The 27583-nt window shown below is 42.5% G+C and overlaps 1 protein-coding gene across 1 annotated transcript in view; it reads right to left on the bottom strand.

Annotated features, from left to right (window-relative positions):
• Positions 1-27583, bottom strand: part of OXSR1 (oxidative stress responsive kinase 1) — an 88392-nt gene that overhangs the window by 2880 nt on the left and 57929 nt on the right. The window contains exons 6-17 of the mRNA XM_054636721.2: positions 21836-21945; positions 18355-18456; positions 15666-15799; positions 13783-13831; positions 11134-11199; positions 10786-10908; positions 6205-6240; positions 4434-4610; positions 2886-2962; positions 1963-2015; positions 1572-1640; positions 631-695 (exon numbers count right to left, since the gene is read on the bottom strand). Coding sequence (XP_054492696.1) covers positions 631-695; positions 1572-1640; positions 1963-2015; positions 2886-2962; positions 4434-4610; positions 6205-6240; positions 10786-10908; positions 11134-11199; positions 13783-13831; positions 15666-15799; positions 18355-18456; positions 21836-21945 — 1061 coding nt within the window. The remainder of the gene's footprint in view (positions 1-630; positions 696-1571; positions 1641-1962; positions 2016-2885; positions 2963-4433; positions 4611-6204; positions 6241-10785; positions 10909-11133; positions 11200-13782; positions 13832-15665; positions 15800-18354; positions 18457-21835; positions 21946-27583) is intronic.

The raw sequence follows: 27583 nt of genomic DNA, 5'->3' as shown, positions 1-27583 counted from the left end.
AGTTTTGCCAATATCTGCTCCAACTAGACATTATATCTGCAATAACTGGGGTAAAACAAGTGAACACTCCTTACAGGAAGAGTAAATAAGAGCACTTAATGCTTCACTCCCAATAACCTGGTTAAGCCTTCGCTTTGCCACTCTAACTCCCCCTGGATTTCACCACCTCTGAAAGATTCACCTGCTCTACTCCCAGTTTTGGCTCTTTTCTTTGGCCCACCACACTTATTTTCCTTTTTTCTTCTTCATTTCCCCATTTCCCCCTCAGGAACAATGTATCTGGACCCTCCCTCATTCTCTTCCTCCAAAAAAGGAGTCTGTGGCAATTCTTGGCCCATCCACCTGCCTTGAAATATTTCTGCAGGTGCACATTCCAAGCCCCAAAAATACCCCTCTGCAACATTTACATATATTAATTAGCACATTATCTCATGCTTATTTATCCCAGGTGCTGCTCAGACAATACAAGCAGGAAGCCTGCAGAGCCTACAGTTACACAACCAGTGAGAAGCTTTGGGAAAGAAGGGAGGATTTAGAGTGCATACATCAGATGCCTGCAGTAAACATCTACATGCAATGCCTTCTCCTTGCAAGGGACAACTGGATCAATTAGGGAACAGGAATAAATACCAGTCTGAAAGTGATGGATCTGTTTGCCTGGGGCTCTTCCACAATTTTCTGCAAATTAGCTGCAACTGAAATCACACAGACACAAAGAAAATGGGCAAATATTAGGACAGGCTGGAGAAAAACATCCCAAACTCATTAGTCCTCTTTCTATTACTTGAGAAGCTTTGAATTTTTACACTGATAATGAAAGGTTTAGGTCTCAATTAGCCTCAGTCTACTGAAACCTAAAGCTTTGAACTGTGAAAATGCTGTTATTGTTACCACATTACTCTTTCAGAGGTAGTTATTTTTCCCAGGATGTGATGAGATCAATAGTAATAAATGCCCAACTGCACCTGGAAATCCAGGTAATTTTGCACTAGCAGCTGTTCCTGTGTACAAGGAGCAGCTTTGCTTGCTGCAGTTGGAATACACAGGCAGTGCTGACAGTTTAAAAGTCCCACCTGCTGCACAGGAGGATACATTTATTTAGCAAACTGCTGTTTGAGGCAGCTGGTCCCCCATACAACTCGTGCTGCTGCCCCAGGGCACGTGCAACTCACACTTCCTTCCCCAGCCCTACTTAAACCCAAAAAGCCTGGCTAATTCCAGTCCCAGAGCTCTCTTGCACAGGACCTGTGAGCAGGACAGGCTTGTGCAGCAGTTTGATGATGCATCTCTGTCAGATGATAGTGATTTGGCTTATGCATCAATTAGACTTCATTCTGCATTACAAGGAACATTTGCTTCACAATGTTACCAAGTAAATCATCTTCTTGTGAACTGGGGGTTGCCTACATGTTGGCACAGAACTGTCACCAGAATTGACAGCAGTTGTGCAGGGCCACTGGGGTAGAGACAAGGCCAGTGGAAATTTCCCTATCACCCACTAATCAGGTCATTTTTAACATGCAAAAAATGACTGAAATGGTTAGAGCAGAAAAAAAATAATTTGTAATTACCTATTACCAGATCTCTGCCATCAACAAGACCTGCTGAAATGAGCTCCTGAGACACACCATCTGCAGTATCTGTTGGGGGAAAAACCCAAGAGCCATCATTACAGAGCAGAAATTGTCCAGCTGGTGAAGGCACCACACGGAAACCTAAAGGAGCTTGTACAATCCAAACAGCAGAAGTGCCCTTTTCAAAAGACAGATATCAGAGTGCACACCAGGTGCTGTGAATTCACTGAAGGGCTGCAATTTAGCCAAATCCATGAGTTTTACAGCAGTGCTCCAAGCCCAACCACAGCAAGCCTTTAGGAAGGCACTGTGGACAGACACTCACACAACAGCACAACACCAAACACAAAACTTCCCCTTCACACACTGGAATTTCCCACCAGCTCACCTTTCCCTGGGGTGAATTCAAACCGAATATCATGGAGCTCTTTATTTGAATTCCTGTGGAAAGAAGAGAATTTTATATAAAAGAGACCATTTCATGGCATGACAGGTGGCCAAAAGAGAGTGCTGTCATTGAATAATCAGCCTGTGAATTCATTGCATTCTACCCCCTCAAGGGCAGGAACTCAGCACTCTGCTGTGCGTGTGGAAGCAGCTCTGGGGCCTCCCAGCCTGACAGAGCCTGGGGCAGCCCAGGATAGGTGAGTGCCACCTCTCTGCTACAAGACCATGCTGTTCCACTGTCTCAACAACTGAGATCCCTCAGCAGAGATATCCTTGGAGCACATTTCAGAGGAGGGAAGTGCTCACAGGTTGCAGATGCACACACATTATGGAAGTGATGCTCAGAATCCCCACTCCAATGCCTACCAACAACCAGGATGCCTCCAGAGATGAGAGGCAGGTTCTTTTAATGAGAAACAGCAGTGTGTGTAATGAGCATAGAAAGATTCTTTTTTCTGCCTGTTTCCAGTGACACAGACCAGAATTCACTCCCTGAGCTGGGTAAAAGCTCTTGACTCTCAGAACTGGCTGAAGTCTGATTTTGTGCATGAAGATTAACCTGGACCAGCACAAGGCCAGAACCCCTGGATCCCTGAATCCTTTTAGGGAACTCAGCTAGTTCCTCTTTCCCACTCCATGAGAGTTTAGCAATGCTTACACAAATATCAAAACCTCTTTCAATACAGGTTTTGCCAAACCAAAGTGGATGTGATAAATTGCTTTTCCAGGTCTCAGTTTCAGAAGAGCAGATGAAATCCAAGCTGACACACACTTAACCACCACCCTGTTAATTAAAGGCACAGGAGAGTGCCAGTGGGGCTCTCTACAAAGGCTGATGTTAACAGAACAGTTTTGTGTCCTTACCTTAACCTTAATACAAGGTTGATGGGGACTCTCACATCTTCCTGTACCGGAGCTGCAGCAGGGGCTGTAGGTGGGGCCTGCAATAGGATTACATCATTTTAAGGCAGGTTAACAATATCTTGCTCTGGTTTTAAAACTAGAGATAACCTTGATCAACTGTAGAGTTGATACAACTAAGAGTTTGACTCATCATTGGAATCATGGCACTGCAATGAGAAAGATAACAGATCAATGAACCAGGAAAACTCCATACTTAAACTGGAGGCTCTCTGCAATTGCCTTGGAAAGAGTAAAAGCTGCACAACTTTGAGAAATGCCAATATGGCAGGAGACTTCAGAAGTGCTAAATATAAAAACATCACTTGCTTTACATTAAAACTTAAGGGTTTTGGATATTCATGACAGCTTCGAGACCTCCTGTGTTTTAATCCCTGCCCCAAACATCTGATTTACAAACCTGATACAACTGTATCAGGAAAAAATTGAATTGGCAGATTAGCATGTACTGTCAGTTACCTTTTTTTTCCATAAATTCAATGGCTTTGAGAGTGTCTAGCAGCAATTTTATAGCTGCTAATTCAATTCTAAATTACTTCTGTAACTATTGCAACATGTAATCAAATCATTTCATATTGGTTAGCAGCAGATATCCAGTAGGGAGGATCGAGGAGTTGCCTTGCACTTGTTACAGCACTTGTGATATTTCCAGTACAGAGCTAAGTGCTATTCAATCTCCACCACAAAAACCCAAATAAAATGGAGAGGGGTCAGTCACCTGCACTGCCCATGCTGAGGCAAGGGTTTTACACCTGCAGGAACAAGACAGACACAACACCAGGCTGATAATTTAAGCATAGAAGTCTCGACCAAGTTTTTTTCATCTAGACCACTTGTTTTTTCACAAGAGAAAAGGAAAATAACACTTTGTTTAAAACAGGCTTTTTACTCCAAGGTGCTTTTGGCCCAGCAGTGCAGCTCAGGGCTTCTGATCACAACCTGGTTTCTGTTCAAGCTGAAAACCACCAGGTCAGTGAAAACAAACAAGGGTTCATGGAGAAGCCCAGAGCTCTGCAAAACAGTAACCAGTGAGGAACAAGAACCAGAGGAGAGCCACAAAAAAGAACACACTGACACAGAGCAGTGAGGAAGAACCTATGTAGAGCTATAAAAAAGAGCACATTGACACTAAGAGCTATAGAGAAGAACACACTGACACAAGTTCATGAAGTTCAGCTTAGGACAAGCTACCAATAAATAAGATATTGGGCACTAGTGTCAGATATTCTATTAGTGCATGTCCCAGGTGTCACTGACACCAACACTGCTCCAGCCTTCACTGCTGCTGATGTTTCAACTGCTGCATAAAATTCAAGGATTAAATACTGGCCTTTTAAAAGAGATGTGAAGGGGCTTGATTTAAGTATCAAAGCCATTTTAATGTTGCCAATAATATGTCAAACTTCCACTGTTTCAGATTGTTCTGGCAAATCTGGAATTGAACAGCCAAGGGCAAACCTGAAAGCTGGCAGGAGGGGTGTCTGCTCTTACCTGGGCTGCTGCTGGGGCTGCTGCTGCTGGGGCTGGGGCTGCTGGAGGAGCCTGGCTGGGTGGAGGTACAGCAGTTGGAGGTTGTGCAGGTGCTTGTCCTGCAGCCTGAGGTAGTTCAGTAGGTGCCTGTGCTGGAGCATTGAGTGAAGGACCTGGAGGCTCAGCTGATGGAAACAGCTGCAAGTAAAAAGGAGCTTTAGTGAGAAAAGGAACTCAAGAGTTCTGATTCAAGCACCAGCTTTCCCAGAAGTGCTTGTGGAGAAGTTCAGTGCTAAGGCTTCCAGGACATTAATGCTGATCCCAAGTTGGTGTTCAGGGGTTTAATGCATCCTCATGTCCAGAGACCCCATTCTGTCCTGACATTTGCAAGTTCTACTCGCCAGTAAACCAAGATACCAGCATGGTTGCAGATCTTGGACAAAAATTACACCCTGTGGCAAGGCTGCATGTACACAGATATATCCAGCTGGGATGAGAGCACCCTATCCTTCAGTCTCCCTCTTTCCTGAGCTTTGAGTCCTACTGGTATTTTCAAGTAGCCATGCCCTCAGAGCAGAGGAGCCCTGCTTTGACTTGTAGTCCCTTTCAGAAACAAGCCCAGCAAAGCAGTGAGATAACTACTGACAACTGAGCCTTTCACCAAGCAAATGTCAGAGTAATCTGAGTGTCAATGGAAAGTGAATTTAGAGCTCTTCAAATCACACTAGAGAAGATTTAGGATTGGACTTAAGTCTCTTGCAAAAAACAAACCCAACCAAGCAAACAAAAACAAATCCATATGAAATTAATTGGAGGGTGGGGAAAATGAGCTAAATGGAAATTTAATCTCTTTTTTACCTCTTGTTATTCGGTACAGAGAAACCAATTTTGGCACAGAAGCCAAAGAACTGTCAGCTTGATGGCACTTCAGTGTGCCCTCCAGCTTACTCTGGCAGGTTGTAGGAAATATAAATCACTTTCAATGCTGGAAACCTGGACAAGAGACTTCCAATGGGAAAATTCATCCCAAAGGGATTCTGGTTTTCAGCTTTTTTTTTTTTAATTTAGAATTTATGTCAAATTACAGTGCCACAACTGTAGTCTTCTCATAATCTCCCTTTATAAACACTTCTTAGAAACAAATAAAGGAAGAACAGGACAGCTCAACCCAAGACTAATTTCTAAGAGACAGCTCTGTTTATCTTTCAACACAGGTAGGGAAAAGACAGACACTGCACAGTCTCTGGCAGATAAGCTGTCCCCATCACTGAAAGATGAGACATAGCAATATTCCTAATGTAAGAAACAGTTCAGAACTGAAGAAAGATGATAAATTGCAACTGAAGCTGTGTTTGCTATCAAATACTACTACAGAATTCTTTCACAGTTCTGAGCACAGGTTCCAAACCACAGAATTAGACAATACAAACCAGACATCCTAAAGTTGTGTTCTATTGGGTTTATGCAGTTTGGAGGGGTTTTTTTTAAGGAGGAAATGAGAAGATACTTGTTTTGCTCAGATTATTACTGTGACCAATTAATTACCTTGAAACAAACAGACTTTTGCCACAGCAAGCTGACAAGACACACAACAAACTTACCTCAAGAAGAGCTCTTGGCACTACACAGCCAAGGATTCCTTTTATAGGGAGCTCTTCAAAGAGAGCTCAGCTAGACACTGGCTTCTACTTCACACAATATTGCTTTCAAAGGTTAATAAAGCATGTTCCTTGAAACAACAGCAATAATTAGGAGTCATCTTTTCAAGAAGCCATTTGCAATTATAACTTACCTCGGAGTTCTGTACAGGTTCTTTCACTCTGGGAGACTAAAAAACAGAGAAAAATATGTCATTGCCTAGACCACAGTGAAGCTTACTGACTAGGAGGACTTGTCAGAACTATACTGAACATGAGAAACCTACCTAATTGTTTGAAGTTACAAATGTGTATTAAGATGCATGATAAAAGGCTCACCAGACAATTTGTTGTCACATTGTACCACTCAGAAACACAGCCACATTTCAGACCCTGCAGTCATTATTTCCACAGTGGCACACAGTACCCTAAGTTGCTATCACTGTTACTCATTAGCAAAATCCAGGACTCTTGAAGATCACTCAGACTGGATCAAATTACTTAAGCATCAAGATGGGAAAATCTATTTTAAGCTACTCAAGTCTGGCAGAAAAAGATAAACACAGATCTGCCTGGCAGAATTCTGCTAGAAAACAAGTTCCCTTCACTTACTTAGGGAGGTAGTTTCCAAACCAACTTGCTTAAAACATACAGAACCTTTACAGGGTGGGAGGGAGGAATCAGCCTTGCTTGTGCTGTTTTTTAGAAGGAAATCCCTGGCCTGCTCCCCCTGCCTTGGACCCTGCATCTGCTGTGCTTTTTGTGAGAGAAAGCAGAGAACTGACAGGTGGGTGCACACTCAGCAGTGAAATGAAGAGACCAGGGAACAACGGGGAAAGTGCAGGCAAAGCAACGTGACCAGCTCTTGCTTATCAGTAAAACAAAGATAGCACTGCACCAGCTGTTTCACATAGCAGGGGAGATTGCCAAGTATTCCTGGAAAGCCCTGCAATTAGGAGAGCCTGCAACTTTGACTTCCAACAAGTCCAGTTCGTGGAGATGGGTGGGATGGTTTGGTCCATGCTGGGAATGAAAAAACCCTGTTCCTTCTCTACATAATGGTCCAACAGGTTGCTGTTTGGATAATACAAGCAGGACAGCAGAACATTAAGGCTCATCAGGTCCCTACTCTGAGAGAATTTCTCCACTAAGAGAGGCCACTACCCTAATGAGTGCAGATCAAAGCAATTTGTAACATATGACTCAAAGGCTTCTTGTGAGAAAAAGTTAAGAAATCTTACTCTCAGAACAGCAAGTTTCAAAAATGCCTCTGAACAGGGGGAGAAGGAACAGTTCCCTCAGCATGACTGTGTGTAGGCAGTGTCAGGGAAAAAGTCACACAGCCAGAAAGGTAAAGCCTGAAATCCATCTCAGTGTGCTCAGCCTTCACTTGACAGTTACCAGGTGGGATGAAAAACATGGCATTGCTCCCAGAGAAACAGCCCTGCTCCACATTGCTGCAGTGCTCTTCCAGGAACAAAGCTCATATCCAAGAGTACCTGGATACCTCAAGGAATTACATAAAAGAAAAGATCTGTGTGCTAAGCACTGTGCAGATGAGTATGGAAACACTGGCCCTGCCCCTCAGCTGACAACTGATCCAGATAAATGACCAACAGAAGTGGTGAGAGCCAGCTGAGTATGAGCCAGCAAGTGCCCAGGTGGCCAAGAAGGCCAATGGCACCTGGATCAGGAACAATCTGGCCAGCAGGAGCAGGGCAGGGACTGTCCCTTGTACTCAGCACTGCTGAGGCACCCTGAGTGCTGTGTTCAGCTTTGGGCCCCTCACTACCAGAAGGACATAGAAGGGCTGGAACAAGTCCAGAGAAGGGCAACAGAGCTGGGAATGGCCCTGGAGCCCAAAGAGCAGCTGACAGAGGTGGGGGGGGGGGCTCAGCCTCGAGGAAAGAAGCTCAGGGGGGACCTTCTCACTCTCCACAATTCTCTGACAGGAGGATGCAGCCAGGTGGGGATCAGGCTTTTTCTCAGGTAACAAGTAAAAGAAGAAATGGCTTCAAGTTGCAGCAGGGAAGGTTTGGACTGGATATTAGGAAAGATTTCTTCCCTGGGCACCCTTTCAGTAAAGTGGTAGGATGACCACCTCTGGAGGTGCTCAGAAAATATGAAGAGGTGGCCCTTGGAAACAGGGTCAGTGGTGAGCACAGTGGCTCTGGGCTACCACTGGGACTCAACAATCCTGGAAGTCTTTTCCAACCTTAACAATTTTATTATTTTATTAAACACATGGACGGAAAGAAAACAGGACAAACATTAAAAAACATTTACCTAAGGCACAAATAGGATGACTTTGGGGACTAGTTCTAACTATTTTTTGCTTGTGTAATCAAAGATGAAGTGAGTAAGCAGTGAAATGTGACCACACAACTCACCACTGCACAGATTTATCGGGTAGCAGAAAGTGCACAATTTAAAAGCCCACAGAGCACAACTGCTTTAATTTAAATTCGAGATTTTAAATGCAGAGAGGAAGTTCAGAAGGTCTTTATATCCAAAAAGTAATGTTGACCCAGCAAGTCACCATATTCAGTGAATTGAGGAGATATTTTTGGCTTTGGGTATAATAAATATTTGCCTGCTTTAGGTGCAGTCCTAGGAAGAGACTTGTAAAATATATGTTTGCACATATTAAATTCACCCTATTTTTTCTGTGAAGTGGAAACAAGTAAAAAATATCAACACTTTCCATTTTTGTAGATGATTTTATGCAGATTAATACTTCAGTATTTTGGCACATTAAGTCAATCTGCAGGGCCTCCTTTTACTGCAGTAAAATGCAGGTACAGACAGAATCACAAATTGTTTTGGGTTGGAAAGGACCTTTAAAAATCCTCTACTCCACCTCCACTGCAAGGGGCAGGAAGAAAAGGTGCCACCTAGTTAACACAAGTTATTTTACCCAACAACTTGGTTAAAATTGCAGAGGGATTTACAGACAGGCAGAATTTATACCAAGAGTTTGAAATATGACCAAAAACACAAGATAAACACTAATCCTCAATAACACCACTGTATTCATGGCAAAAAATTGGCAGTTTGGATACAAGTCTTAGGATTGCTTGAAAAGGAATCAAATTCAAGTACCCAGGCAGACATGCAGAGAGGCCTGAGGTTCCACAGTGCCCTTCCTGACATCCTGGAACAGGCAGGTGTCCCAGAGTGCTGTGTTACACATGGGGTGCCTCCAAAATGATAATTCACATCTACAGGGAGGTGACTGAATCAAGACCACCTACACTAAACCTTCCTAAAGGTTTGCCGAATGGAAGACCTACAAGTAAGGGCCAAGCACAGCCCAAATGAGAGTGGATCAGGACAGGCAGCAGTACAAGGAAAATATATCAAAGCATCAAGAAAACTCCTCTTGAAAAGGAGCTTGTAAACATGTGTGTCAATCTGCTTTTTCCTGCCTAGGAGGAATGAAACAAGTAAGTACTGTTCAAAACAAAGTAAACAGTGTTAAGTCATGGCAGCCTGAGCTTTGAGACAAGATACAACAAGTTCTAAATAATCTCTGGAAAAGAATTAGACTCTTTTACAATGTTGCCTTCTAAAATTTGATGGTATTCTAGCATACAAAAGGAATTTAGAAGAATTCAGCTCATATTTTATAGCTTATTCATCAAAGAATTTCAGTAGTAGCTACCTGGTACCAAGAGATTTTCCTTGATCATGTACAATACAAAGCTGGACACAATAAGCTCTTTAAGAAGTCACAAGAGTTGCTGTCACAAATAATGCATTTACTGTATCAAATGGCTTTTAAAAACTCCAAGCATTTCAGAAGATGCTGAAAAGATGCAAAATCTTGCATTTAATATTCAAGTGTCTATTCAGAACAGCAACAGATGCCAGACTAATGAAAGAGAAATGAGAAGTTGTAAAGGGATAAATGCTTCAAACCAATACTGCTTTTACCCCTTTCACACTGAAAAGCTTCCTCTAAAAATCCTCCACTGTCTCACTAATTCAATTACAGGATGATTAAAACACAGTCCACTTCCAGCCACCTGCTGTAGTGAAAAGAGACCAGGCAAACCATTATAGTCAAAACCCACACAGGTGGCTGCTGGGGGAAGACAACCTGAAAATTCATTGTAATCTTTCAGCTGATCATCATGCATTGTTCCTCTGAGTTGTTGGTGGCTAATTACATGTGTTGGGAGAGGGGAAAGTGGTGTTTTCTTGAGGATTTTCAAGCACAAGACTAATCCCTCCTGTGAGTTCAGGGATGCTGTGAGGTTTTCTACCAGGATTAATGGATTCCAGTGTAACTGGGGTGGCAGAACCAGGCCCTGCATGTTTCAGGAATCAGCCATAAGAACAGCCCCTATTGATTTCAGCTCCATCCTGGAGAGGGCAGTAGGATAAAACCTCTCCTGACACTTCCAGAAGAAAGCATCTCAAGCAGTCAGCACCCTTAAAGTGAGCATCCTAGCTGCAGTGTATTAGTATGCTGAGCTGGGAGCAGGCTGTCTGAATTAACATTTCCAATTATACTGAACATTCCTGAATGAGACCAGCTGTGCCCCACCACAATGACAGAAAAGATCAATACAATTTCTTCAACCTTCAGTCTGCTTTCTTTGCTTCAGTTCCCAACTCGAGGGAAGGGATTACAGCTTGCTGTGTATCATGCTTAAGGTATGTGCTCCCCAAATATTTTTAGACCTACCACAATTGGACAACAAAACAGACAGTGGAGTTTGAGGACCCACCCTGAGCTGTGAAATTGCTGCTCTGCCTTCCTCACTTTCCTCATCAAGCTCATCATCACTCCATTCCCAGCCACCATCTTCAGTCTTATGAAGACGCCCACTGGAGCCTGGGACTCTCCGGACCTGCCCAGCACAAGAACACAGAATTTACATCTCAAGCAGTTTCTACAGTTGATTTTAGAAGAAATAGCACAAAACATCTTCAGGTTCCATCACCTGATTATTTTATTGAAACTCTAATAGTTCTACCTAGAAAAAGCTGTACTGGAGTAGTTATTATTAAAATGTGAATACAAGCACAAAAGATAGTACAATTGTAACAGCAAGAGCCCAAGAGGTTTTCAGTACCTTTTTGGATCGTTCAGTGATTGTTGGGGCTCTCTGCAACATCTTCTCTTGTAAAAACTCTTTATTCTGCAAAGAAAAAAATACCAAGCATTTGCATTGCTGAAAATGTCCTTTGATGCCTTCACTGTCTCTGATAAAGTAACTGTTAAGCTGTTTCTAGCAGGAAGTGGTTTACATGTTTCATCCTACTCCCCCAAGGATATTAACAACTCCCCTACTTTGGGCTGCAGTATGTGATGTTTCATCTCAAATACCTTTTCAGTTAACAGTGGCACTCTCCTTATGCAAAGTGACATGGAATTAACAACTGAGGAGCTGGATATTATTCTGATTTATTTGGAAATATACATATTATACTGCAGTATCTGGTACCCTGCTGAGGCACTTGGCATTCTTCCACTTGCAGCTACTACACCACCTGGATTCAACCTCTTTGCTTTATCTTACTCCTAAATTTATGCCTGTCCAACTGTCAAAGGCAAACCTCAGACAGGTTGGGATGTAGGAATCCCTCTGTGCTGGAGCAAACAGAAACTGGGACAGCAAGATTTAAAGTGGCTGAAAAAATGTACAGCATTTATGTTTAGAGAGGAAGTAAATGCAGTGATCACAAGAGACTGAATACTGGGGAACTGCTGTGATGCTTTATTGCATTACATTTCCTCTTCAGCAAGCTGCTCCAGAGTGGCCAATGTGGGCTCCTGAGAATACAATTTTCTCATTGCTGAAGTGTGGGGCCAAACTTGTGGCAGCAGGGGAAGCAGGGCAGTGCAGGCCAGCACTCTGGCATTTGGCTGGGTATTCCATACCACACTGGTGCAGTTGGAAAGCTCTGCTGTCCCTGCCCACACAGAGCTCCCAGAACTCCCCCAGGCAGGATGGAGAGTCTCAAGACACACTGTCATTCCTGATAAATGGCTCCCAGCATTATCAAACCACACTTTTACATAACCTAGATGGTATTTAAATATATGACTCAATATAGATGTATAGAAGCTGCACTCTTCAGCCCTCAAGCTCCAGCTGTCAGTTTGGCAGTGGCTGATGTGTGACAGTAATTTAACCCCAAGTGTGAACTGGCACAGGTTTGCACTCCAAATGCTGGCTGGTTAAGCAGTGCCTCATTTACAATAATGTTAATTTTCTATCACCACCCATGCTAATATGTCTCCAGCAGCTTAATGAAAGCAAGAAGGAGATTTAACACACAATGAAGTGTAACATGAACCAGAACTTGCAGAACCAAATGGAGAAAGGTCAGCAATGTGTAAACCATCCTGTCACTTTGGACACCAAGTGTGCATCCAGCATACAGATGCAGACTAATCAGCTGCCTAAAATCCCACTACAGACAGTGAAACCCCAGTTAATACTGTCAAGAGCCCAGACATCAATTAAACCTGCCCTAAAGCAAACTTCTGCATTTCATCAACTGGATCACCCTCCAGATTTCCGTGGCTCATAAAATTATAAAATCACACAATACCTGGAGTCAGAAGGGACCCACAAGGATTGACTCCAACTCCTGGCCCTTCACAGACACCCCAACAACCCCTCCTGAGAGTGTTGTCCAAATGCTCCTGGAGCTCTGGCAGCCTTGAGATTGTGGCCATTTCCTAGGGGGGCTGTTCAGTGTCCCACCATCCTCTGGGGAAAGAACCTTTCCCCAGTATCCAAACAAAACATCCCCTGACACAGCTTCAGGCCATTCCCTCGGGTCCTGTCACTGGTCACCAAAGAGATCAGCACTTGCCCCTGTGCTTCTCCTCATGAAGAGGAAGTGCAACTCTCCCTGGGGTGCACCTGTAAAGATTCCTGTCAGCTTTAACAGGGCATCCAGCTCCTGTACAGATACCTGGTGTGGCCAAATCCATTTAAGCATCTTAATCTCGGAGTTGAAAACTACTCTGATTAATTGGTGATGCTGCTGTGCTATGCCAAGTATGCAGTCTCTTTTTGACAGTTTAATCTGTATTCTGTATAAATCCTGCGCACTTTGATCCCAAAAAAAATTAAGCAAACAGAAAACATTCCCCATGCTCATGGAAATGCAAATCCTGCCCTGTGCTACTGCTGTCTGTCTCCCTCAGTAAGACCCTGCACGTTGCAGATGCACTAATCCCCAGGCAGTAATTACATAATGCTTGCTGGCACTTCTCTCCAAGGCTAGAAATGGGAGTTTCCCACTGGTTTGTATCACAGGATCTTCACTTTCCATAAGGCAACACAGGGTGAAATATCTTTAGGTAGCTCTTGCACAGTGGGTCTCATTCAGCCCCTCACACACAGACTGATTGGAGAGTTTACTAAGATCTAAGTCACACTCACTGCAGCAGAGACCTTTGTGGCTGGACAGGCAGCCAGAATGGCACCATTACAAAGGAAGAACAAACCCAAAAGGCACTGAAAGACATTTCAATGCTCAAGAATTCCTAGATAATTTCTGTTAACAACAGCATACACAGGAGATACAGAAGGGGGATTTTATTCTGCTCCTTCACAATGACCCATTCAACTCACTCAGCTCTGCTGGCTCCAAGTGAAAGAGCCCACACTCCTGCCAGTAAAGCTGTCACCCACACCTATCGTGCTTCTGAAAAGTCCTTTCCACAGCCTCTGCACAGATCAGTTTAGAAAGTGTTTTCTTACCTTTGCTTTTGTGAAAAATTTGTGTCTTAGGAGTTCTGCTGCTGTTGGTCTGTCAATAAAAACAGATGTAGAAAAGACAATTATAAATGCTCCCTTTCAACCCAACGGTCTTCCAGGCTGCTGCAGCTTGTTGGCATCTCGTGAGGGCATCAGCTTCTCCTGTATAATTCCCCTAAAATCAATGTATTCGAAGTAAATTTTACACCAGCAATCTTTTAAATTACTCAGTGTATTCTGAACAAGGTTTATTCTGTTCAAAAGCAATGAATAACTTGAGACTGGTGGGGAGAATTTGCTCCCATTTTGATGCTGAACTTGAGACTCTTAGATAACAACAGAATCACAGAAAAAATTTCCTCAAAATGGAAATCACAGAATCATCACTGGAGTGCAGTACTCACCCTGTGCAAGTAACAGTTATTTCAGAGATACCTGATTAAATGTGTGTAATTAGTTCTATTAAACACAGTCAGGATGATCAATCTTGGTCTAAAAGAACATGAACAAGTATAAACTATTTTCCCCTTTAAGTCAGACTTCAGAATAAATACTGGAGAGACATCCATCCCTTAGTTGGTTTAGGAGGAATTTGCTAAAGACTCAAGCCTACATGAGAAAGTGGCAGCTTACAGCATTTTCCACACTGCAAACAGTGCTTAAATAGTAACAGAGTTTAATCAGTGACTTGCAAAGGCCATTTATCACAGGGTTTATTTCATCACAGAGTGCTCCAACAAAAGGCATCCACCTCAGAGCAAGGGAGCCCCTAAAATAATGAAAAAGCAGTTGCACTAAATTCTCTTCCCATGCAATATGCCAACCTCCTGCTCCCACAGTCAGGACAATGCCAGTGGCTGTCAGAAGTGCTTGAGGAGAGCAGGGCTGTGCCACAATTCAGTGATTATGTATAACCTGACCAGCACACATCCTAACCTGCAAGGATAGGATATGCTTTAGAAAGGTGAAAAAATGTCATGCTAGGAAAAAAAAAAAACCCAGCTATCAACTTTTATCAAGCACTCCAGTGGATTCATTATGCATTTCAAGTGTAAAGCTTGTTAGAAGAGAGAGACTCATTGCACAGTGCGTGAGAAGCCTGTGTTCCTGGATCTGACACAAGAGGGAACTGAAAAATGTCTTCATTATTATTATTTTATGAAAGCACTTTTTCCTTTCCAAAATTAAGTCTGCTTACTGAGGAGGAAAAAAAAAAACAACCTAAGAGGTATTAAAAAAATGGCACAGCACACACAGCATCCCCTTGGTAATATTTCCTACGTCACTGAGTAGTCAAGATACTGTTCAAGGAAGGCTGAAAGTGTCATCAGGTCACTTAAGCAATCTGTATTGATGAAAACATGTTGGTAAAATTTGTCAGTGTTTTTTCCTGATTTCCCATCCAAACCAAATATTACATATAATTAAACAAGTCAAAACTACACTGAAAGCCTTCTCTGCACTGCTAAATTTTAAAAAGTTTATTTATGTAGTTTTGGAAGTAAACACACGTTGCCCAACCTGTAATTTCTGATTTGTAAACACAAAGCAGTTTTGATTGGGAACAAAACATGAACTGAAGTCACCTGCTGGAGGTGGCCAAGGGAGAATGGCCCTACCCAGGCAGTGGACTGGGATGCACTCTCATTAACCCAAATGGAAAATGTGTGCCCTGGCCAGGCACAGTGCCAGACATTTATCCATAAAAATAAGGACAGAGAATTTGTTGCCACACAGCAAGATTGCTGTGTTCCTTGTCACTGAAAGGTTGGAGGGGCACAGAGTACTTCAACTTCAAAAAATAGGGACCATAATGATGTTTGTGAGTTAGGGGGTTTTTTGTTTGCTTGTTTATTTTAATTTATTTTGGTGTGATCCATTCTTACCTTTTTTCTGGGTCTTTTTGTAGGCACGATGAAATCATCTTCCTAAATGATTTCCCATATTTCTTCAGCATCTCCTTATCTTGCACACCAGTTTCCAAAGATGGAGGATCATTTTGTAGTGTCAGCATTAAAACCTGAAATAATTATTGCTATTGGCAATGAGATCTTTCTTGGGTTTTGTCAGAGACACATCTTGGGGAAAATGTATTTTAGACAAGCACTTTTATCAAGCATCTGAGTCAACAAGGATGTGTTAACAACAAAGAACCACAATTTAAGTTACTGCTTCCCATCCCATCTCTTGGCCCACACTGCAGTCTGTGGGCCAAACACAAGGCTGGAATGTCTTTTCAGGTCTGTTTTGTGGGATTAAAAGTGCAAGCAGAGCAGAACTTCTACCAGTTTTCCTCATTCAGGATGAGCAGTTGGGCAAAGCTTTTGATTCAATGTACCTCCCTGAGGTATTTCTCAGCTAGAAATCAAATTAAAGACAGAGGGGCAACATAAAAAGATACATGAGTTCACTTCCATGTACCAACGTGACAGCAGGTGAAGACATTCCTCACACAAGCAGCTATCAAGGCAAACTGGTTCTTTCCCTCACATCACTTAAATATTCTGAAGGAAAGAAGAAAATTACTCATTTCCATTTCCACTTGTCACCTACATACAGATGAATATCTATTTTTAGAAGAGGAAACAGCACATAGCACATTTAAATAGCTTTCAACAGCTACATTGCTTAGGGCAGCAAAAGCCCATCAATCTAGCTGAAATTACACAGCCCATGACAGAACTCCCTGCTTTCTTCCCCACTCCTTGAAGGGTCACTTAATGCATGAGTAATTTTGCTGCATAACAAAATTAATCTGCAGTGCAATAAAATTATATTCAATAAATAAAATAGAGAAGGCTTCTTGCAGACTGCATGACTGCAACCCAAACCTCACAGAACTGGGAATTCAATTCTATCTAGCATATGACAGCACTAAGTAGGTGCTGTAGATACTAAATAGGTGATGTTGGTATTCAAAGCTTCATCCTGTGCATTCAAACCACAATAAACTGAAGTAAAATTTGCAGGAGCTGCTGTAAAATGCTACCAATAATCACAGCCCAGAAGGAAATATCAATAAAACCAGTAGCACCTAAACCAGCAGCACTTTCCCCTGAACTGCTCTCTGCTCTGCCACAGCCACTGATGTTGTAGGAAATTTAATGGCATTTCTGAACCACTCAGCCTCTCAACAGTCCCTGCATGTAGATGACAATTCTTAAAAGTAATTCTTTTCTGCAAGAGTTAAACCTATGCACCAATTTGGCCTGGATGTGCCTGTTCTGAGTGAGGAGTAGCTGGATTTCCAAATGCCATTGTGATTGTGGTGTGGGAGGGGATGCACCCAGCCCCTGAAGAAGTGACACCCAACTCCCACAGCACTTCAGCAGGTGAGACTGAAAAAATGGGAGTTTGCCCACAGTGTCACTGAATGGTTTGGGTTGGAAGGGACCTTAAAGCTCATTTAATTCCAATCCCTCTGCCATGCACAGGGACACCTTCCACTAGCCCAGGCTGCTCCAATACCCACCCAGCCTAGCCTTGAACACCTCCAGGGATGGTGCATCCACAGCTTCTCAACTCATTCCAGTGCCTAACCACCCTCACAGTAAAGAATTCTTTTCTCACATATAATCTAAATGTCTCCTCTTTCAGTTTACAGCCACTCCCCTTTGTCCTATCACTATCTGCCTGTGTGAAACAACACTGTTGCATTGCCAACAATGGAGGGACTTGACACCCACAGGCCTCATATCCCAGGTCACTGCTCTAACCACGAGCCCTGGGGGTAGAACAGGTCTCCACATGCTCATGTTTGATCCCAAGGACCACACATCCCAGGAGGGGAACCCAGCTGGCCTTCAAGAGGATGGGCCAAATGGGCTTAAAGTTTTGTGATTGAGACAAAGCCTCATCAGAGGCACAAAGGAGATGAGCAGCATGCTAGAAGCAGCTCCTGGTCCAAGAGTCACAAAACAGAAAGTTAGCCAAACTTATAAGGTGATCTAAGGTTCAAGATATTTGAAAAAGAATTTTGGTGTGCCATGGTTTAAATAAGAACATTTCTTTCATTTCAACCTTAATAAAATACCATTGTTAACAATACAACAGTTTCATACTGATGTGGTACTTTGAACTGGATCAGTGATTGACAGGTTTGTCAGTGTTAAACAAAATTAAACATTCTTTCAGATAACTGGTAACAGGAGAGGTATCAAGAGAATGTCTGACAGGCATTCTCTAGGATTGTCAGTGCAAGAGGAAAAATGGCCGGCCAAGTGTCACTGGGTGCCCATAAGGCATTCTGGATCATTATTTATAACCCTAAAAACATCTGCTGACTTCAGAGGTTTAAAATACAAATCACTTTCCTTAAGAATGGTGAGACTCAGGATCTAAATAAAAACTGCAGGTTCAGATAATGCTGATGAAGGGGCGTATTTTTAAAAAGTGACTCGATACATCCCAGAACATCATGATCCACAAGTGCAGGTTGAAAGGACAAATTCTTCTATGCAATGTGCTAAATTGAGAGGACAAACTCTTCTGTGCAACATGCTAGCCAAATTCTTGAAAACATCCTCAGAACACACTGATCCCTTATCTTCCACAAATATCTGGAGATCTGCTCACCTTCATCGGAGGGTATTTATGGTAAGGAGCTGCTCCTGTGGCCAGTTCAATAGCAGTGATCCCAAAGCTCCAGATGTCTGCCTTGAAATCATATCCTCTGACCTGAAAAATATTAGAGGATGTTATCATGTGCCACTTGCTGTCCTTTCACACACCCTTTCCCCATGAATTTGGAAAGACCAGCACTACAGAGATGGAAACAACACTTTCTCCTTCTCTCCCCCAGCTCCTCATGCCTTCCAGGAGGTGTTTTAGAAGTCACAGTCTGATGAAAATCATGGCTGTGCACTGTACAACCAGGACTGCTCTGCCATAAACTCCACTGCAGAACATAAAGGAGCACTGGGCTAACCCAGGCTCTAACTTCTACAGACAGACACAGAGAATCATTACCCAGTGCAATAAAACTCTCATAGTTAATAGATGGGTTGCTACCCCTTGGGACACCCAGCTCACTACACTTTTAATCAGCCTGACTGCAAATATGCCCCATCCTGGAACTTCACAACACACCAGCCCAGTAAAAGCCCCTCGTTCCTGCCTGCAGACTAATGTTTCCCTCCACTAATTATCAGTAGCTTCTGCACTTGACATTAAACACAGGCTTGTTCAGGAAAATTTATAGCATTTACTTCCCCTCCTGCACAGGAAAAAATATTTCATATGCCAAAGCAGTTACTTCCTCATTATCATTAGGTAATATTTTGGCACTTGCTTTCTCCGCTGCAGGGGAGAGACATTATGTACTAACTTCAAGAGCAGCTCTGAAAATCAAAGCATTTTGGTTGCTTAGGATGGTTTGTGTTTCTTCTAACTACACTATGGAAAAATGAAAATTGGATCAGAGCAGAGCTAACAGGGTACTGTGCTCAGCTAACTTAACAAGCTTCAGAAAGACACTCCTTGTGATGTAGCCAAAAGCATTCCCCAAGCTACCTTAAAGATGATCTTGAATCTTGGCAAACTAACAAAAACCCCTCCTGTACTATTTGTCATGTAATACTAGAGCTGGACTGAAACTTGTTATAGAGACAGGAATTTACATCTTGCACTGATTTCTTCCACTCTGTAAGCACAATTTTCATGAGCCCTAAAAGTCTGAAATGTTTCTTGAAGTGCCTCAGTTTATGGATGCCATGACTTTGAACAGATTTCAAGTCAGTTAAATAAACAAGCAGATATCTAGTAACATTTAAAAGAGCACAGGACAAGAAGAAATACACTGTAAAGGTGGCGTTTTTTTGTCTTCTCACACTATTTTTAGGTTTGGAAAATAACTTTTGAGCATTTCTTGGCTCCATCTTTCATTTATTCTTGCAGCACACCAATACACTGTACATCTCTCCATTTCCTGACAGGATTTTAACAGTTTAGTGTGAGGGGTTTTTTTTTCATTATTTCACATAATCCTGCTTGCAAGTGAGGGCTAAAAAGCTCAAAACTGTCTGCAGTAGTTCATCTTGACATCTGTCCAATACATTAGTCACCACCCTGCAGTTAGTTTATATCCCCAACATTTATTTTTCTCATCAACTTCTTTTTTGCCATAAATCCACCGAGTGACCATACATTAAAAGACAATGTTGAGCAATCAAATATTAACATTCTGAAGGAATTTAATGGTGCTGAAGTAAACCAGATGGAATTGGTGAATAATATCTACGTGTCAAAGGCTAACTTAGAGCAAGCCCTCTGTCCCTCTTCCCGGCTGGATCCAGTGGCTCAGAGTGACACCTGCTGGAAGGCAGCAAGATCATCTCATGGACACTGAAGGATTTCACACCAGCATCATCAGCATCCCATTAAAATACTGCTTTAATTTGATATTTGGAACTGGTTACATGTGCACAGCCTTGGTGCAGGCACTGCACTCTGTAAAAAATTTACCTCCTCCTTTGGAAACACATTTCTGGGGAACTACCCCTCACTTTGTCACTGACACCTTCATTTCCCATTTTTAGCTCCCTCTTTAAGGCATTTTCCCCTTTTATCCTGGGGACTGCAGCTGCAAAGAGCCTGGAGCAGCACCATTAGATCCTGGCCAGGCTGCTGAGGCCTGGGCACAACACACAGGGCAGAAAAGCAAGGGACAGCTCTGATCTAGCTTCAGAAACACCAAATACTCTATTTTTATTTACTTTTAACTTAGCATTAACAAAAAAAAATCCAGAAGAATATGACAGTGAAGCAGTTCAGAATTAAGTTTGCAAAGACAACCCTGACTTGGGAAGTGTGGCTTTGTCCTGCCCTGTTAGTCCTGCACTCTGAGGAGGCTGCAGCAGTGCTGGAATGCACTGGCCCCTCAGTCCCACCATGGGGAGCCACTGAAAAGGCCAAACACTGAACAAGCTTTTCATCAATAATATATTTAAGGTACTCCAAAATTATCTCCATTCCTCAGGGAGTTTTGGATATTGGAAAAAATGCACTTTAATGCATTTGTGTTTAGCTGCATTTGATTTTTAGGTACAGGTATGCATGGGGGTCTTATTTAAGATCCTCCCAAGCTTCAAAATATTTTACTGGAAACAACAACAAGGAGAAATGTATCAAGGTGGATTCACTTTATTAAAACAAATCCTTAAATATTAAAAAAAAATGGAAACCCATTTATAGCCAGTTATATTTCTGCTTAGCACACCTGTCAGAAACCCAGGCCTCTGTCAAACTCATCTTAAGGGCATGAGGGATAATTTTCAGAATGTTTATGGCAGTGAACATCAATACCATCAATAGCTACTGCAAATGCCTTGCTAAGACTGTGGTGTAATTTTCTCTGTGAATCTTGCTCAGAAATAGGCAGCAATTCTATATTAAACAAAGTTTCCAGGTGTCCTTCACCAGAAGTCACACAGACAAAGCTTCTGTAGTTTAGTCTAGAAGCAGTGGAGGACAAAAAGTGGAATTTCTCCATGCAAGGGGAAGAAATATGACATCTTTTAGTGAGCCAAAAGAGCAGAGGAAGAAGGGGGAGATGCAAGCATTCCTCAGCATTTAGATACTCACAAGCCAAGAGAAGTTAAAAACCTGAATGAAGTCAAATGCATGTTATTATACTGAATTAACTCCCCACTGTGACATGTGACAACTAACTACCCCAAATTGTATGTTTGCAGATGAAGAAGAGCATGTTACTGAGCTGTGCATGGCATATTTACCATGTGTGAAACTATTTATATTCTACCTCACATGCATGCAAAAGGGAGGGGCAGGTTTATCTTCTTTATGCAACAACTGAGCTGTCTCATCCTCACCTTAGGCAGGAGCCTGAAGAGAAGCAATGGGGCAAAAATCTACTGAACACTCAACATTCCCCAGGAAGAGTCTGGCTGCAATAGGCAAGTCAAAGAAAATCCTGTATTTAAGAGAACCCTTAAGGATGTCAAATTATCATCTTAGTTAGAAATAAACATAGTCATTGCTGATAACAGGGAATTCCAGGTGCAGATCAGCTCACAGGACACTGGGAAAAACAATTCACCTGTTCCATAACTTCTGGTGCCATCCAGCAAGGTGTGCCCACAAAGGTTTTCCTGACTTTATTCCTGGTAATGTCACCACCCGTGGCCAGGAATGCACTAACACCAAAGTCTGCAAAGAAAACAAAAGCAGAATTTATTAAGAACACATCCTGAGCAAACTGAAGGGCTGTCCCTTCTTTCCCCTCATATTCCCAGCCACCCATTAAGTACCAGACCATGCAGTCATGCATGAGGGGTTTCCTAATAAAGGAGGAATGATCAACAGTTAGCTCTGAGTGCTGGTACATGAACTGCCATTCAGCAGTTCACCATTCAATTCCTGGGGACAGCAGAGCTTTCAGCCCTGGCTGGCAGAGAGGAAAATTCCACTTTCCATTACAGCCCACTGGTCACATTAGAGCCTGCCCACAGTCCCCCAGCAGCCCTGCTGCTGTACAAACCTGCCCTGCCAGCCAGAGCTGGATTTACATTTGCATACACACACAACTGCACTGACCCTCGAGCAGCATCCTGCAACATCCACAGCAATCCAGCTGGGTGCAGAAAAAGTCCCTTGAAAGCATTTAACTGTTCTAACTGAGGTATCAGCCCTTTATTCTGGATTTTTTACCAGAACATGTTTTTATTCCTCCATGGCTGAAATGCTCAGTGCTTTAACAGGACCTCAGACAGATGATACTGAACGTGCCAGAAACCAGCCTGAGCATCCCAGGGAAGCCTCACAGACACTGATTCACACCCTGCACAGCATCACCCCACCTGAAACACCTTTCACAAACCAGGATGCTGATGGATGCCCTTTGTGCTCACTGGTAATTGCATTTCTTGGAACAAATCACTCTTTTATGTGAAAACTATGCTGTGACCTCATGTTTTATGCAATTAAGAATGGCATGGAAAACAGAATCTGTTACCAGCAGCAGCATACAGGGAGAGAATAAAGTATGTTTGTTCAGAGAAGAGCATTACCAAAGATCTGGCAACCAAGTCATTCAAGAGAGGATGGCACTTTGTTTGGAGGAAAAAAAAAATAAAAAATCAAGTGACAGAGAAACTGTTAACACAGAACTGCTCCAAACCACACTATTTATGTATTGCTGAATTACAGCCCTGCAATGGGCCTGTAACTCAATATATAACTCAATTCTCCATAACTTTATCCACACACTTTTTTTTTAAACACAGTACAAGCAATCAAAATCTCAGATGCCATTTTTGAGATTGATGACAGACTTGGAGGGCACATCTCTGAAATTCCAGGGCTATTTAACATAAAAGCAGGATGTTATTGATCACAACTGGTTTGAAAATTCTTGAAACTCTGTTGACAATGCAAAATGTAAAAGCCTTTGCCTCTGTGGCCCAAGGAGCCAGAGTTACTCCGTGGCTTAAGGATGTTAAATTGGAGAATTAACTGCAAGATAAGATCCCTCCTTACAATGTATAAATCATGGTATCCATATGAGGACTGTCCCAAGTTCCCTCTGCATCACACCAGCAGTGCAGTGAGTCACTTCTCATTAGAATTTCAATATTTGAGAAACACCTCTGAAATTATCACTCAGAAGATGCTGAAAGCTTCCAGCTCACTTCAACAGAGACTTCCAGGAGAGGAACTTAGTGCCCACTGAAGTACTAGACATGGGTAACTGCAAGGTGACATTAAATAAAGCTGCATAGAAATCACAGGGCTAAAATAAGCACTAACAAAAGCCTATCATTAGGATTCAGCTCTTCCAGATGTGCTGACCTGTTTTTTTTCCTGTTCCCAAAGGCATTTTGGCTTCCTGCTATGCTTGGAGTTTTAGCACTCCTAGATGGATCACTGTCCCCATCAGTACTGCAATCTGAATCTTCTGGAAACCCACTTTTTGCATAAGTGATTTTTGCTTTGACATCTTCCATGTGAGCACTCACTATTTTTGCTTTTCTCAGAAACTGCAGGAGCTCCCTAAAAGATTCAGAGTAAAACTGCCTTTCCCTGCTCATTACAGGAAGTCTCCCAAGATCTATTGTTCTAAACACAAGAGCAATCAGAAGTTCTTTTAAATAAGATAATACTAACAGAAACTTGTCCAAGTGCCATCAGCATTTTATTGTGATGTGCTGTATTTGAACTTGCACATATTATCTTACCTCAAGTTTCCATGCAGTCATTTTGAGGGGAAAGGAAATGCCATTCAAAGCAAAAGCATTCCAGCAGTAAAAACACAAGTCCTTCACACAGTATTCACCACATCTCACATCAAACCAGGGTTTATAAATTCCAGATGGAAATCAGGCCCTTATATCTGCCATCTGAAGAAAGCTTAAATGGAATTAAAGTTTATTTCATTACATGGTTGATTTATTTAATGTTTTCCCAATTAATTTCCCTCATTTCCAGTGGGTTAAAACAGGCTCAAACAGCCTGTGCTACTCCCCTGTAAGGAATGACTTTGGGACCATCTTCTCAAATGTCATCTTACTAACTTTATCCAAGCCCCAGCTATTCAGATAAGAATGTGCTTGCTCTCAGGAAATATCTGGAAAGCAATAAAACACAACTCCAACCACAAGTTCAGGTTAAATTCCTTCTTCTGAGCAGTTGGGACCATCTGTGCCTCAGTCTCTCTGCCCCCAGAAAGGTTAAAACACAACTAGGTTATTGCAAATGAATTGAACTCCAGAAAATGGGGAAATCCATGAAATTCAGGATAGCTCTGAAGTGTGTACACATTTGTACTCTTCCTTGGCAGCTGGTGGTTTACATTGGCTCACTAAGGTGATAACTGGCAAGGGCTGAATCACCAGAGACAGGGAGGAATTGGGAACGCTTGGAGCTGGCTTGCAATACCAGCAACCACCACTGCTGGGGATCCACCGACTGTCAGCTATCCCAAAGGAGCCCAAAAACTGCAGGCTTCCAGCAATCTGACAGCAAATAACAGTCTCCAGGGTGTCTGGATGGAAGTGGTGGGGTTTCTTTTTCTTTTTCATTTTTCTGAAGCAATGTAGAAAAGATTCATCTGTTGGAGCTGCTTCAGTCATTTAAACCAAAGATTGCTAAAAAAAAAATACCCATAAAAATGTATATTTCCAGACTTTCATATCACAGCAAAACCAATCCAGGATGAGAATTCAATTCTGCTGATGCAGGCTCTGCACAAAATATGGCCAATTTTGTCTCTTCCAGCAGAAATGTGTGTAAACCACATATCCTACAGGACACTCTACAGTGGCATTGAAGTTGCAGAGTAGTGTTTGAAAAAGCACGAGGCAACAATTCCTGGCACTATGGTACCCAAATTGTCAAACTTAAAAACTACTCTGGCCACTCTGGAAATGCAGAAATTGAAAAGGAAGACCCAGTACAAACAACTCAGCAACATAAGAGTGCTGTGGCAGGACCACACCACAACAGGCACCACTGCACATGTGTGTCTCAGGAAGACACATTTCTACCATATTCTAGATTGTTTCATCCAAATCTAGAAGTCAGCTGTTAAAAATAATCTCTCCTTGGCCCTCTGATGCTGTAACACTACCTTAATCCTAAAAAGCCCAAGTACCTGCTACTACAAGGTACATAGAAGGGAAAGAAAGGAAGAATGTGCACTAAGATCCAGGACGAAAATCAGCTGATATCAGAGGGGCTCCTACAGAGATTGGTGTGCTTGAATCAGACTCTAAAGCAGTTTTCAACTTCAACAGGGGCAGAAAAACAGAATAATTCAATCTTGACATCAAAATCACTTTGAGTTGTCTTTAAACAAAAAGCATTTCAGAAGACAGCACTAGATGTTATTTTCACTGGTCATCTTCCTTCTTGTTCAGTTGTTCACCATCAGAAAATATCTGCAGTTGTACTGAGTGCTTTCCTGCAAACCTTAAAGCTTTTAGAGCACTGAAGATGAATGAACCTGGCAGCAAGAAGAGGAAGGCAGTGATAAATAGCAATTTTGTGCTGAGAACGCAGCAGATGGTAGGACACCAGATAAAAGGAAGATTACTGGAGAACAAGAATCAAAGGCTTCTTTCCTTTTAAAGTCTAGATTGATGCACAGTGGTATTGGATCTGTAAATGCACACTTGTCCTCCTGCTTCACAAAGTAACTTCAGGATGACAAATCCCAGGCTGGGTGACGCCACCCACTGCCCTCGGAGACATTCACAAGTGGTTTCAACAATCAAACAGTGCAACATCTCTTCAGGAAACACAGATAGTACCAGTGACACAAAGAAAAAGTTATTTCACAACTCTCTGCTGCAGGAAAGGCCCTAGAGGTCTCCACCAATCATAGAGAAAAATACTTTTGGCCCTTTTTTTGAAAGGCAGAAGAGGCTCCAAGGTGTTCATGATACAACACAGGCTCCTTGAGTGAACCCTTCAATCAACACTCCCCTCCCAAGTTAGATTTGTGCCTTGCCCCTTGTTCAGGCAATTTAATCTCCCAAAGTTAGAGTTTCCTAAGGGAAAGTGGGGAATGACACTGCCTGCATCATAGCTCTATGTTTATGTAGAGCACTATTTTAGTGCCATGAATTAAGAGCAGTCAGGAACACAGCGAACCGGTGACAAGCTGGCATGGATTTGTGGAAAGTTACACAAATTCAGTTACACAAGTTTTGCCTGGCCTTAACTATCCCCGTTTTATAAATAGATAAAGAGAGAGGGGTTAGGCAATTTGCCCAGGATCAATTAGCAAGTCCTGAACAACTTAGTGAAATCTCAATCTACTTCAACTGCTTGGCAACACGGCCTGCCCAGGCCATGGCTGACACTGCGGGCACCTCTCGGGAGTGCACGTTGAGAATTTCTGGGTTTAAATCCTGAAGAGATTCTGTTATTATCTCCAGAACCAAAAAATTCCACACATGGAGGGATGTGTGCCTCTCAGCCTTCAGCAGACACTTGTACCATCACATTCAATCTCAGAGGGGTGGGTGACAGCATTATTTAATATCCCAGTGGGTAAAATCAGGGGAAAACAAAGATATAGCCTGATTTCAGTCTCAGTAGGATGCCCACATCATGCCATGGCTGAAGCGTGGCTCATATTGAGCAAGTCTCATGCACTCTGAGAGAATTTCTCCTCAACCTCTCCCATCCCTTCCCAGTCAATCAAGATATTCACTTCATTTCACAGTAATTTATAGCTCCTGCATAATTAAATAAACTGACAAATGCAAAGCCTTGCTTACTGTGAGAAGCCATCTCCTGGTTTATGCATCAATACTGATGCCGATGCAGTTTTATGTTGACAGAGTGTTTTTATCCGTGCACTTTTAGACTCCAGGGAGCTGATAAATGCCAGAGCAAAGAGGTTTTATGCTCTGATTAAAAGAAATGAAGTAATTGCCATGGAGAGGCTGGAACACAAAAGAACGTGGCTATCTCCATTTACATTGCAACCACTGTCAGCACAGCCCAGAACAATGGTATCTGGGAAAGAGTCCTGCTCTCTCCAGAAGGCAGATTAATCCAGTGTGAAGGAGAACACTTCAAACTGAGAAAGTGACACTGTGAATTGTAACAGGCTCCAAAAACTCGGTGCCAAGCCACAAGCCCAAGTGCCCTTGGGGAAAAAAAGGGAAATGTTAAGATAGAAGCAAACTGCCTCACTTTAGATCTCACTGGTCAGCTGGATCTCTTAAAGGCAATTTTCTCCTTGGGTCAGTGGATGCACTTTTTGAAAGCCAAAGGAGCGACACAGTTAAAAATAAGAGTCATGAGTAAAAATAAGACTTGGGGAGGAGTTTCAAGC

Source organism: Agelaius phoeniceus, chromosome 1 (genome assembly GCF_051311805.1).
Source record: "Agelaius phoeniceus isolate bAgePho1 chromosome 1, bAgePho1.hap1, whole genome shotgun sequence".
In the NCBI taxonomy this organism is placed as follows: Eukaryota; Metazoa; Chordata; class Aves; order Passeriformes; family Icteridae; genus Agelaius; species Agelaius phoeniceus.
The sequence above is the reverse complement of the archived record's forward strand: the minus strand, read 5'-3'. Positions and strand labels throughout refer to the sequence as shown.